The 13,572-nt window shown below is 42.2% G+C and overlaps 1 protein-coding gene across 6 annotated transcripts in view; it reads left to right on the forward strand.

Annotated features, from left to right (window-relative positions):
* Positions 1–13,572, forward strand: part of LOC147620079 (sec34-like family protein) — a 114,987-nt gene that overhangs the window by 37,277 nt on the left and 64,138 nt on the right. For 5 of the 6 annotated variants that reach the window (XM_086772246.1, XM_086772247.1, XM_086772250.1 and 2 more), the window contains 4 exons: positions 4,193–4,237; positions 4,341–4,415; positions 4,581–4,676; positions 4,902–4,979. In XM_086772246.1, the coding sequence (XP_086628372.1) occupies positions 4,193–4,237; positions 4,341–4,415; positions 4,581–4,676; positions 4,902–4,979 (294 nt within the window). Of the gene's footprint in view, positions 1–4,192; positions 4,238–4,340; positions 4,433–4,580; positions 4,677–4,901; positions 4,980–13,572 lie in introns of all 6 variants that reach the window. The other variant, XM_086772251.1, reaches the window with a different exon arrangement.

Here is a 13,572-nt window from a genome sequence, read left to right on the forward strand (position 1 = left end):
TCTTATGGACTGTAGTATGTACTTGCAGTCAGCTAGGATCTTAAGGCCTGGACAGCAGTCAGCCAATGCTAGACTGCTGTCGGCCAGGTCATGCAGCCAGCTGACCAGCCCACCCAGCCAACAACACATTAAATGCCGCAAATAAACAAGTCGTGGGCATTATCTATAGGCCGTAGGCTATTTAGGCAGCCAACTAGCACCCTGGCATCATATAAAAAGGCAAGCCATGTTTAGTCCCATAATTCATTGGATAAAATCAGAGATTATCAAGCAAAGTCAATGAAGCATGTGTGCATAGGCTCCATCCTTTGCATACCTACAGCCACTCTTGTGCTTTCAGCCCAAGGCAAAGAAGCTCAATCTCTTTAGGAGTATTTAGCACACCAACCCTCAGTCTTGGGCCGGTGTATTTGCTCGAAGATAGCTTTACAGTTGCCTACAGCTTATGCACAGTTCTGCCCAGCGTTTGGTCACTTTGTCCTTGTGTTTGGCAGGCAGTCAGTTAGTCAGTTTGTCCGCTCAGTCTTGTGGACATAGTTCAGCTTGTATACAGTTCTCCAGAATAAGAAATAAAGCAAATACTCTTGCTTGCAGAGGGGGGGGGGGTGGGGGGCGCTTTCAGTGGGTAATTTGGGACCCCATCTGGTGTCGTCTCTACTACATTTCAGGTTCATGTATGCTGTTTAAAAGGATTGCTAAAGACTTACTAAACTTAGGTTTAAAGAAAGGCTTCGTTGTTTCACACAGTCCTAGCTCGGCGCATCCTACATTGGTATCAGAGCTTGCGACATGATTCAACCAGGCAACCTAGGATGAGAGCATCTTGTGGATGGTAAAGCTGAGATAGGGAAAAACCACTCGCCCATCCACCATGGCATCAAGCTCCGAAGACATCAGTAAAGAAGAAGAACGATTCGAAAAAACACTTCCGCAAAAACAAGATGAAGACAACTAGAAGTCAAAGGAGTAGATAATGCAACTCCAGATTCAACTCAAAAGAGTCCAAATGGAAAAAAAATTGGCAGAATTATAGGCAACCTTGGCCTAGCACGAGACACCTAAAGAACAAAGTTCCTCAATGGAACAATGGTGTCGATGGATGACTGAAAAAGAAGAGCGAGACTCTGAAGCAAGACTGGCCGAACAGCTGGCAGAGAAAGCCAAACACAAGGCCAAAGAGGAGTGATTGCGGGCAGAGCTTGAAGCGAAGGGGAACCTCGAGCGACGTGTTCGGGAAGACTTGAGGGACTAGTTCTAACAGACACTCCAGACTCTGGTAACTTCTTTCCACCCTTCTCAATCCTCCACAATCCCAGCCATAGCCTCGACAACAGTTATTCGTGCCTCACCGAATTCACCAAGTACGACGACAAGTGCGACCATTCGGTTGTGACTCACCAATTTGTTGCCCACTTTCCACTTTCCAAGATCACAGATATGCAAGACGAAGTCTATCTCGCGGCTCCACACCTCACAGGTGATGCAGTCACTTGGTGGCAACTTTGGTCCCGTTTGCATACAGATTCTTACACTGGCTTACCGGACTATGATTGGGACACCTTTGTGTCCGATTTGAAGACCAGGTTTCTACCTCCGCAATACATGCAAATCTTGAAGATGAGTTCTACAAACTCACCCAGAACGGTTCCCTTGTGCTCACCTACTCCAACAAACTGATCACATCAGCTCAACAATTGGGGAAGTCCGGGGAGGAGAAACTGAAGCAGTTCATTCGGAGATTGGACCAAACATTCAGTTCCCCGTTCGCATTTTGAACCCCAGACTTATGAGAGTGGGCTTTGACTCTTGTGTAGAATCATGAGATGGTGCTCAATGGAGGCAAGCCCAAGACCGCTCCAGTCACCCCCAAACCTTAGTAAGCAGCAGACGTAGACCATCCAGCAGAACCATGTGTCTAACCAGCACGTAGGTAAGGGGGACTCCCAACAACAAGGACCAAAAGAAGAAGGGTTAGACTAGCACTGGGAAGGAGCGACAAGATGGACCTAAGAAGACCCATGAAGAAAAGATAGGGCCTTGCCGGAGGTTTCTTACAGTTAGATGAGAAGGAGCGGTACTTCAAAGAGAACCTTTGTTTTTTCTGTCACCACACGGGATATGCCAAGAAGGATTGTACCAAATGCCAAGCGGAAAAAGGCAAACAACCAGCCTCTAGAGTGGTTACCACCATAGCTGTACCACCCTCTCCACATAAAAATTTTCACCCATTTTTAAATGAATGTGGACCTCTAAAGGTTTTAAACATTACAAAGCATTTTAATAACTAATACAAGAGTTTTTGAGTGCACTTACCACCTATTCACAGGCAACATGGCACGTCAGAATAGAGGGTAATTGCATGGTTCACGGTAGGCATCCCAGGCCCGTGAACTGAACATTCATAGTAGGCAAACACAAAAACAGTTCACACGAAAACAGTTTCAAACATGTATGCATGTGCACTTTGTTATGAGCAAATCTCCCGGTTACATCACTAGCATTTCCGGGCACAAGTTTGGCACATAAGAAAGTGCAGAATTGGGATCCCGGGCACTCGAATCCACACACTGGTCATAAACAGGCATAAGAAACTGGGATCCCAGATGCTTGGATCCACAAACTGGCCATAAACAATCATGAGAAATCTGGATCCTAGACGCTCAGATCTAGAAACTGGCCATAAACAGGTGTGAGAGATTGGGATCCCGGACACTCGGATCCGCAAACTGGCCACACACGGGCACAAGAAACTGGAGAGAACCATTTGGGTGGCCAAATGGTGACAAATGGTCTGCACGCCTATGGGTGGTTGGCACAACTTCTAAATCTTTGTAGGTCCAAGCAAAAACATCTTTGTAGGAGTGGAAGAATGCATAGGCTTGTTCCACCAAGGTAGGATGGTCCCACAGCCAAGAGGCTAGTAAGATCGGCTGTGGCTAGTCCGTTGTGCCTTGGAGCTTAAGAGCTTCTAGCTGACGCTTGAGATGATCTTTACTGTGGGCCTTCTGGAGCTACCGTCACCTTCAAACAGGAGGCGTGCATTTTCAAGTTGGGTGGCAAGTTCTTGAAACTCCCACAAGGTGGCACTTGGCGTGATGCTCTCTAGGATCTTTTGTTGAGTGGTTCGAGAAAGAACCTGGTTCACCCACTGGCACACCATGAAGTCGCCTTGATGGGTGGGCAAGTGGGCCACCAAGAGTCGACAGGTTCACTGGGGAAGCGGCTTCAAATTGTGGAGTTCCTGCTGCAACTCCCACTCCTCATGATTACTTGGATGGAATGTACTGGAGAAGGTGTCACACAGGACTGTCCAGTTGGCAAAATGGTTCACCAGAAAGTTGGAAGTAAAGAGTACCACAGAGGCAGGGAATGTTTTTTTCAGATTCCTAGCTAGGTAGTATCAATTGTACAGTTCAATGATGGATAATTTATGCAAAGTTTGAACATGGCATGTACACATATTCTTTATTTAGATTTGTCAGGTTTTCTGCATCATTGTCATGTATGTCAGACTCATACTAATAAATTTGGTTTCGCATCTCGTTATCTAGTCTAGTATCTGCCCTTAGATTACTAAATTTTATGTACTTGACCAACCCTACGGGTAGGAAACATCAGCACTTGATTCTTATCAATTCTACTAACATCCCCCAAAAGTGTTTTTTTGGGGTGAGAAAATCCCTTTACAGTTTTGCAAAGATAATGCATGGGGGCCCTGGCTCTTACCTGGCCAGATTTCAGGAGTATATAGGATTCTTTGGTGAAAAACAACATACAGCTATTTATGCATCTGTGAAGGTTTATGTATGTATGCTTATCCCCATACCTTGTGCATGTTTAGCCCTCAGCATTACCAAGATCATATACTCCAAGTATTTTTATATATCGGGTAGCCAACCACCCCACGTGATCCCTTGTGTTCCTCCAGCACACAAGTTTCTTCTTGGTATATAGATTGCCTTGTGTATCTGTATGCAAATCTAAGTCAAGTTGCCTAGTATAGACAGGAGTCTGCCATTAGAGTCTCATGATGCTATGGAAAGTGTGCCTTTGGTCATGCAGCCGGCACATTACTAGGAAGTCCCCCCCTTATTTTTTGAGATTCTAACCTCACTAGAGGGCTTGCATGTGTTCTTTCTGATGCACTTTTTCTTTACTAATGGAAGGATCTTTTTTTGATATTTTCATGCAGTTCTACAAGTGGTTCACTGATCTAGAGTCAGCCATGAAGTCTGAGGTCAGTTTTTAATATCTTTCTAATCCAACTCTTCAAAATTTGTTCAAGGAAAAGATTTTTCAAGAACAAAGGGCATGATCATCATGTTGTTGCTTGAAGATAGACGGAGGAGAAATATCAGCGATATGTGAACACATTAACTGAACATTTGCAGACTTGTGATCAAATTCTTGGACAAGTAAGGGCTGTATGCATGTGAGTAGGGATGTCATATTATGTAGTCTACGCTATGGAATTCTCAAAAGGTTTTTGAGTATGACTCTTATGAAGTTAGTTTATCCTTTTTAAGTTCAGGAAATAACCTGGAGCCTCCTTTGGTTCATTCATCGCTGATATTGTGCAGCTGGATAGTACATTGCATCTCTTTGATGATTTGCAAGAACAGCATCAAGCTGTTGCAACAAAAACGAAGACTTTGCATGATGCGTGTGAGAGATTGGTAAGTGTAGAATCAGGGGACTTCATTATTTAAAGCTTGGGTCTTGTCAGAAGAAACCGTTTTATAGATGTAGCTACTAACAGCAAAGTACTTCTATGGAATTTTTTTGATAGAAACCAATGGTTCTTCTAGAAACCTCACTACTGGGAGTATTCCCAGAGCATGTGAGGAAATGCTAGAAACCTTCATATTCTATTCCTTGTTGTGATCTTGTAATGATTGCAGGTTCTAGAGAAAGATAGATTGGTGGAATTTGCAGATGCCTTACGGAATAAGCTGAACTATTTTGACGAATTGGAGAATGTAAGTTGCTCTTTAAGGTGTTACTTGGAATGGATTCTCATACACATGCAGATGGGTGTAGCAAAAACACACCTGTTGTGTTTTTGATATGAACAAAATTTCTTTGCTACTCAAAAAAAAAGAAGAAGTTTGGGCAGCATCAATATGTTGATGTCCAGCAAAGATCTATTGTCAAAAGGTTGTTATGACTCTTCCAACCTATTCCTAGGGAATTATAGGGTTGTTATTATGTTTTTTTTTAAAAGAGGGAAAGGGGGGGGTGGGGGGGCGTTTTAGGGTGGTACTGCTATATTGGCAGCTTTTATTGCCAGAGGAGATGATCTTACACTTCTGAAAGAGCATGCATGGCTCGGAAAACCTATGTACCTTTGTAGTTCAAGAATCATTTTGAATCCACCTTGGAGGCTGATGTCCATGCTGAGCACAATCATGGTAAGCGCTCTGTGCATCTTGCATGCCAGATTCATGGGACTCGTGTTCAATTCCTTCTTAGAGTCAAAAGATTGGGGGGTCTTAATTAGCAGCTGAATTTCTCTAGGCTGAATTTTTAAACACCTTAGAGAGCAATTTCACCATGCTGTGGAGGACTTTCTTACTTTTCATGATATGCTAGATTACTAGTTGTTATTGATAGCCACACGCAGTACAATCACACTTGATATTCTGCTGCATACAATGTTTTCTCCACTCTTAGAAGGCTTCAGGTCACATAGACCATATATTGGTCTTCCGAGGATGACATATTTTTCCCTTTTACTCGTTATGGATACACACCTCTCTTCAATACATATACGTTCACGTAGTACACATTCCTTCAGCTTAGGTTTTCTTTTTTCCATGTTTTGGTTTTGACATTTGATTACTCATGGAATACACGTATTACATCTTGGTCTTATAGACTGTAGACTTAAATAAATCCTTCTCTCTCTCTCTCTTCGTACTCAGATGGTTATCTTGTCTCTTCACATGCATACTATTGTGTATGTAGCTAGTTGTTTCATTTTCTTTTCTTTTTCCATGTTCCAGTTACCTCATGGAACTATTGTAACTCATCCTGGTCTCATAGACCCTTTGGGTCTTTTGTAACGTTTAATAACTTACTTTTTTTTTCTTTCTTCTTTTCTCGTCTAGACTTACCATGTAGCTTAGTCCCTTCTTCAAAGGTAGAGGATGGCTTTATTCGGATGCAAGGTTACTTGGGAATAACCATGTCACATGCACTCAAGATCTCAATGGGTAAGTTTAGGGTATCATCACAGAGGCTTCATGTTGAGCTATGGATATGCCTAGTGTATGACATGCGTGAGAGTGAGATGGAGGAGCATGCCATCCCTTTGTTCCAAGAGGGGTTTTGTCTTCTAGACAGGGTCTTCAAGTATGAGCATAAGAGTTATCTGGCCCTCTACTTAAATGAGATAGACACACAGACACAAGGACAAACTCATGAGACATACTAGGAGATAAGGATTACAGTCAGACACTGCAATGTTCTTTTTCTGGAGCTTATGATAGAGTCACTTTACTAGACACGAATAGAGCAGCCACAACCATAGGGAACCCTTACTGCACATCTAGACTAGCTGCCTTGAGGCAAACATGTCACAGGTGACAGAACTAGCATTGCACATGGGAGACTTTAGACCCGGAAGAGGAGGCTTCCTTGTGTCACATGCATCATCCACATTCATTAGATGCATATGTCATGAGAGAGAAAGGAGGCGGCAGAAAGTGTGGGGAAGGGTGCACAGAATGGACAACAGCAGGTTGTCTTACCCAGCAGTAGGAGTTCATATTACGGAGACGACTGATTACACAAGGCTGACCAACCGGTCTGAGCCCTTCCATCATATCAGAGAAAAGCTATCAGGAATGGGAGCTCTTTATCCAAAAACAAGACGGATTGATAATTGATTATCTAGCCTATTTCTAGAAGTTGTTGCTTTTGAGGTCCATCGGACAACGGTGAGAGCAAGTGAAGTGGTTCGTGGATGGCATCACCTTTCTTAATGTGAAATCATTTGTATCGCTTTTGGTTGTTTCTCATAGACCATATTCTGCCTTAAAAGATGCCAATATACTCTCTCTCTCTTCTCGCGCTGGCTCAGTTTTACTTGAGCACCATGTCACAGCGGCCCATGAGGGATGTATTAGGGTGATATGAGAGCTCTCTGCTCATGTACTAGATCAGATTTTATAGTTCTAGATTTTGGTTATCTTTCTTTATTACTATTTTGTACCCAGGATGATGTACCTCATGGATATGATGTAACCTTTTGGTCTCATAGGTCATTTTGGCCTTTTGAAGACGTTAATACAACTTTCTTTCTCTCTATTGTTATCCTCATTGTACCCATATGAGCCCATGATGTATTTGCTCTCTCATTGTACCCACATGAGCTCACACTTTACCAGGAACGCAGTGAAGCATGTGTTGCCCTCTTGTGTCGTCAATTTGAGACAAAGCATATGAATGAGGGAGATTTGATGGATGGTTTTCTCACGAAAATCAAAGATTTGAAGGAGTGGCTTGCAAGTGTGGATGAGGTGTATCTTGACAGTTCATTGGGTTGGTGCCCATTGTTCTCAATGCATTGTTGGACTTGTACTTTGCTTCTCCCATTAGACTTACGATGAAGGGGAATCCGAATGCCATGACATTTGATGAGTTGGTTTCAATGCTCTTGCAAGAAGCGCACTCAAGGCAAAACATGTCTGTTATGCATATTGGGGGTCATGCCTTGTAGCAAATCAACGTGGTAAGGCAAAGCATTCTCACGGGGGGGATCATAAGTCTAAGAGAGATTCATCCCAGTCCTCTAGCAAGGATGTTGAGAATGAGGATGACAAGTCTAAGAAGAAGGGCAAGTGCAACTACTGCAGGAAACCTAGTCATTACATTAATGAGTGCAGGAAAAGGTTAGCAAAGGAGACAAGGCTAAGATGAAGGGCAAGTGCAACTACTGTAGTAAACCTGGTCATTACATTAATGAGTGGAGGAAAAGGTTAGCAAAGGAGAAAAAGAAGAAAGATTCAGGGATGGTTGTGGCCGCATCAACACCTGGTGTTGAGAAGGTGGAATTTGCGAACCATGCACAAGATGATTTGGCATTCCATGTGCAGTGTAGTTATGATCCTTTTCTACATGATGTATGCATGTTAGTGATAGATTCACATGTCTGGTATTTTGACAATGGTGCTAGCAAGCACATCACTTCTTAGTGAGATCTGATTTCATCTCTTGGATCTCTCCGAAGGAGGTACTGTCACATGTGCGAACAACAACTTCTTCTATCCCGTGAAAGGAGTTGGCAAAGTTGTACTCATTGCTACAAATGGTGGGACAATTACTTTTGGATGTTTTGTATGTACCAGGCATTAAGAAGAACTTGTTGTCAAAGATGGTTCGTTGAGAACTATCCAAAATCTATAGCTAGTATATAGTGATGCATGCGGTCCTATGAGGACACCATCTATCGAGGGGTAGTCATTGTACCTCTACTTTGTGACATTTATTAATGATTACTCTAGGCATGCTTGGGTGTAGCCACTGGAGCAGAAGTCCGAGGTTTTTATGTGCTTCAGATACTTTCTCTCCATGGTTGAAAGTGTGTGTTTGCTTGTAAAGTTGGTACCCTTGTATAGATTGAGGGGGGGAAGAATTTACTACATACATGTGTGAAAGAGGCATAAAACATCAATGTACGGTCCCCTACACACCTCATCAAAACATCATCAAAACGGTGTGGTAGAGAGGAAGAAAAGGTCTCTTATGGAGATGGCACGTTGCATGGTGAGGGGGCAAGATTTACCTCATGGTTTTTGGTTGGAGGCCGTTATGTGTGTCACTTTTGTGTTGAATAGATGCCCTACCAAAGCCTTGCAGACAGTGACGCCGTATGAAGCTTGGACTGGCAGGAAGCCCTCTATGGCGCACATGCGCGTGTTCGGATGTCTCGCTTATGCTCTTGTGCTTGAGCGTACCGCAGTAAGCTTGGATGACAAGCTGATCAAATGTATTTTTGTAGGGGTATAGGCTCTACCATCCAGCCACAAGGCGGATTTTGTTGAGTAAAGACGTTTTTGTGGAAAACTCAGTTCAGACCATGCTTACATGCAAAAAACAGCAAGGGGTATGCCCAGAAAATTTGTTTGATACACTACAATTTGGGTGAGCCACATATAGAGAAATCAAGTGCTCAATAGGGTGCTGTAATTAAGCCCCTAATAGCTGCAAATCAGCCCCCTATTGGTTGAGATTCAGCCTGTTTTGCACCCACAGATCAGCCTACAGATGAAGCTGTTGTGGAGGATGCAGTGGGTGAGGAACATACATCCATTCAAGAGTCCAGACAGGTGCGGAGATGGTTGTTGGATACATTACATGATAGCAGGACACGTGTTGGTTCTCTTTATGCATCTACTTATTTTGTGGATCATGCTCTTATTGCGAGTTCATACAATGAACCTATTTCCTTTGAGGAAGCACAGGAGAAAGATCATTGGATGCGTGCCATGTAGGATGAGTATGACTCAATCTTTGAGAATGACACTTGGTATTTGGTTGATTTGTCTCATGTCAAGAAAACCATTGGTACAAAGTGGGTTTACAAGCTAAAGAGAAAGGCACATGGTAGTGTTGATTGCTACAAGGCTAGGCTTGTTGCAAAGGGTTATGCTCAACAAAAGGGCATTGACTATGATGAAACATTTGCTCCCACGTCACATATGACTGCCACTAGGTGTATCACAACATTGGTAGCACACCATGGTTGGCATGTACACATCAGTTGGATATTAAGATTGTCTTCTTGAATGGTGATTTACATGAAGAGGTATATGTATTTCATTTCAACCTGGTGGTTTTGTTCCAAAGGGGGAGGAGTAGAAAGTATGGAGGGTACAGAAAGCTTTGTATGGCCTTAAGCAGGCTCCTAGAGCATGGTATGAGAAGATTGATGCATACTTGGTTACACATGGTTTTTGCAATAGTTCAACTGAAAGTAACTTCTATGTCAAGAAGACTAAAGAAGAATTGTTGGTCATCGTTCTATAAGTTGATGACATGTTGCTCACATGTCTTGATGATGAGAAGATTTCAGCCTTCAAGGCTGAATTGTATGTGTCATTTGAGATAACATATTTGGACCCGTTGCATTACTATTTGGGCATTTAGTTTCTTCAATGTGATGATGGTATTGTCATGTTGTTGTTGAAATATATACAGAAGCTGTTGAAGAGGTTTAATCTTGAAGACTGGAAGCATGTTGCTACCCCAATAGAGACAAATGCCACGCTTAATCTCCAGGATCCAAGTGACATGCTGTATCTGCAAGCTGTAAGCTTGTTGCTACCCCAATAGGGATAATTGCCATGCTTAATCTCCAGGATCCAAGCGACATGCTATATCAGCAAGCTATTGGATGTCTAGTTTAATCTTGAAGACTGTAAACCTACTGCTATCCCAATAGAGACGAGTGTCACACTTAATCTCCAAGATCCAAGTGACATGCTGTATCAGCAAGCTATTGGATGTCTAGTTTACTTATGAAATACGAGGACATACATTCAACTTGGGTCTTCCAAATGAGCAAATTTATGCATAGCCTAGGTACCAGGCATTGATAGTGTCACCATTTTGGCCATCTCTAGAATTCGTGTGTGTGGATGGGCTTTGGATGTCCAAAAGATCAAGAATGTACAAGCTTTGGGAATGGGAATTATCTAGTATAGAGGACGAAGTGTTCGTAGCATGGTCCAGGCACTCCAAATGATTTCTTGAACACAAAAATGGGCTTTGGAGCTTAAGTGTCAAGTGGAAAATACGTATGGCGAACTCTTGTGGATTTGGGAGAGATCGAGCGATGAAACATGTTTCTGCATGGTGCTTATAGGTATTTCTCATGTGGTGGAACCATAGTTGTCAGGTACGATACTGTACGGTTCGTACGATACGATACCGTACGGGAAAATACTATACGATATAATTTTTTTTTCTTATCGTACGATAAAATACGGTGTCTTAAAAAAATACTTATAAACTTAGGTATTTCCAATTCCAGATATGGAGTATTTTAGAAAGGAGGAAAGCATCATAGTAGAGAGGAAGCTCAAACAGCCATAGATAAGCAAAAAAAAAGACCATTATCTCCCAAAAAAAGCAATTTTTTTTCAAAAAAATAATAATTATTTTTCTGAAAAATCTGTACAAGTATGTACGGTATTGTACCGTACGGTATTTTGTATGATAAGCCATCGTACGCCGTACGGAAACAACCTTGGGTGGAACACAAAGAGATCATCTCCTAAATTTTAGGAGAAGTTGCTATTTTTGGCAATCTCCAATGGAATTTCCATTCGCGTCATTATCTCCAGAATTCGGCAGAGATCGAGGATTGGCAAAGCGCCATAGTGAAATTAGCTATCATCCGGGATATTTTTAGAGCTGAAGATTGTGGAATTTTTGGTCTTTGGATTTGGGACATGTGGCAGATAAGAGGATAGAAGTTAGATAAGTGTCCTCACACTTGTCAATTCAGTTCTACACATGGCATTGTAGCATTTTCTTGCTTATTGAACATGAGAGAGTCATCTCTTGGGAGAGTTTGAACTTCAAGCAGGTTTTTGGAGGTTGAAAACTCTGATTTTTCACCATTTCTCTTCATTTATAAGCCCACCATAGCCATATCTAGCTTGGGGAAGATGATTTTCACTACTCTACACCATCTTGCACACCGCGGATGGCTGTTTTTCAGCAAAACAGTCCTAAATCTTGCTGAAATTTCTGGTTTTATGCGATATACAAGCTTTTATTTAGGTGTATGGACTTATGCATGTGCCATGCAAGTTCTCATACATGTTTCTTGCTTTACGGAGGAAGCACAAAGGCTATTGGACAGGTTTTCTATGCCTATGGATGCGCCGTACAAGCTACCATATAGGTTTATGCACTCATGGAAGAGGCATATGTGTTCTCATACAGGTTTATGCACTGGTGGAAGAGGCATATGTGTTACCCTACAGGCTTATTGACATATGGATGAAGCATATGGAGTGATGTATAGGTTCTATACGGCTATGGATGAACCATATGGCTATTTAGCAGGCTCACAGGTGTATGGATCATCCACATTGGATGAAGGACAGGTTTATGGTTGTATATGGATAATCCGGCATCTCCCATGGAGAGAGTAAGGCCCTCAAAGCTCGTACATGATATTATTGTCCTTGGGTAATAAAATACTCCAAAGAGGGGGGGGGGAGGTCGGCCCATTCTTTGTGCTCGTGGTCAAGTGATGCACATCCACTCCCACGCTTCCTGGGCGAGGTACAATAGGCTATCAAGTGGGTTTTCCACTGCTTACAAGACACTAGTACCTTGGATTGTTTTATCTCGGGAGGATGAGTCATAATAGCTGCATGCCTTCAGTGATTCCGATTGGTCGGATGTTACGACACCAGAGTGCCCACTAGTGGCTTTTGCTTCCATCTTTGTGATTCGTGTATTTCATGTCTTAGCAAGAAGCAGCCAACAGGGGCCACTTCGAGCTGTGAACCTAAGTATAGGGTAGCTTCTATAGCTACAGTTGAGTGTGTTTGGCCTAGACGCCTTATGGATGATTTGGATGTTGGATAGTCGTTCTCCACTACCATATTTTCACTGACAGTTAGAGCGCATTGTGAGGAACCCTGTGTTCCATGCTCTCACTAAGTACATTGGGGTGCATTATCATTATGTGAGGGTGAGACTCTATGTAGGAGAGATTAGCTTGGTTTATGTATCTACACATGACAACATGGCAGATTTATTCACGAAGGCTCTTTCTCGTGAAAAGCTTTACACAAAGCTTCAGGCAAGCCTTTTGGTGATAGATTAGTCATATTCTTGTACATGTTCACAACATCACTCTGGGGGGGATTTTGTAGACTGTATGTCATGGTAGTGATATATGAACTTATCTAGGACTAAGCCAAGGTACTTTTTCCCTCGTTAGGAGGATTTTTCTTGGACAGTGTGAACACCCTCTTATCCACATTTTAGGCTGTACTTATCTTCTGTACTCGGCAAACATTTCATTATCAAGCAATCTACATCGAGTTGTGTGCTCTCTTTCCACTCACGCTTCTCTACATCTCCACAATTGTGTGTGTGCATTGTTGTTGGTGCTCCATCCTCGACTGCAACACTTGCATTTCTTGAACTAACTGATATGCTAATACCATATGTTGCTAAAGAACAAAGTTTAATGGTACAAGTGGTGTATGACCATAAGCGGCTTGAAAAGGAGTCGTACCAATTGCTATATGGTAAGAATTGTTTTAAGCTAATTCCACTAATGGTAAGTAATCTTCCCAAGATGCTAAGCGAGAGTGAATATAATGTTCGAGCATCTCTTCCAGAGTTTGAACACTTTTAGTTTGTCCATTTATCTATGGATGATATATTGAATTATATAGTAAATTTATGCAAAGTGACTTAAAAAGTGACATCCAAAAATTTCTTGTAAACTTAAGATCTCGATTTAAAACAATGGATTTTGGTAATCCATGTATCTTGAAAATATACTGAAGAAATAATGAAGCATTATCTAGAGCT

This window comes from Cibotium barometz, chromosome 32 (genome assembly GCF_041138505.1).
Source record: "Cibotium barometz isolate CiBa-2024 chromosome 32, ASM4113850v1, whole genome shotgun sequence".
NCBI classification, from domain to species: domain Eukaryota; kingdom Viridiplantae; phylum Streptophyta; class Polypodiopsida; order Cyatheales; family Cibotiaceae; genus Cibotium; species Cibotium barometz.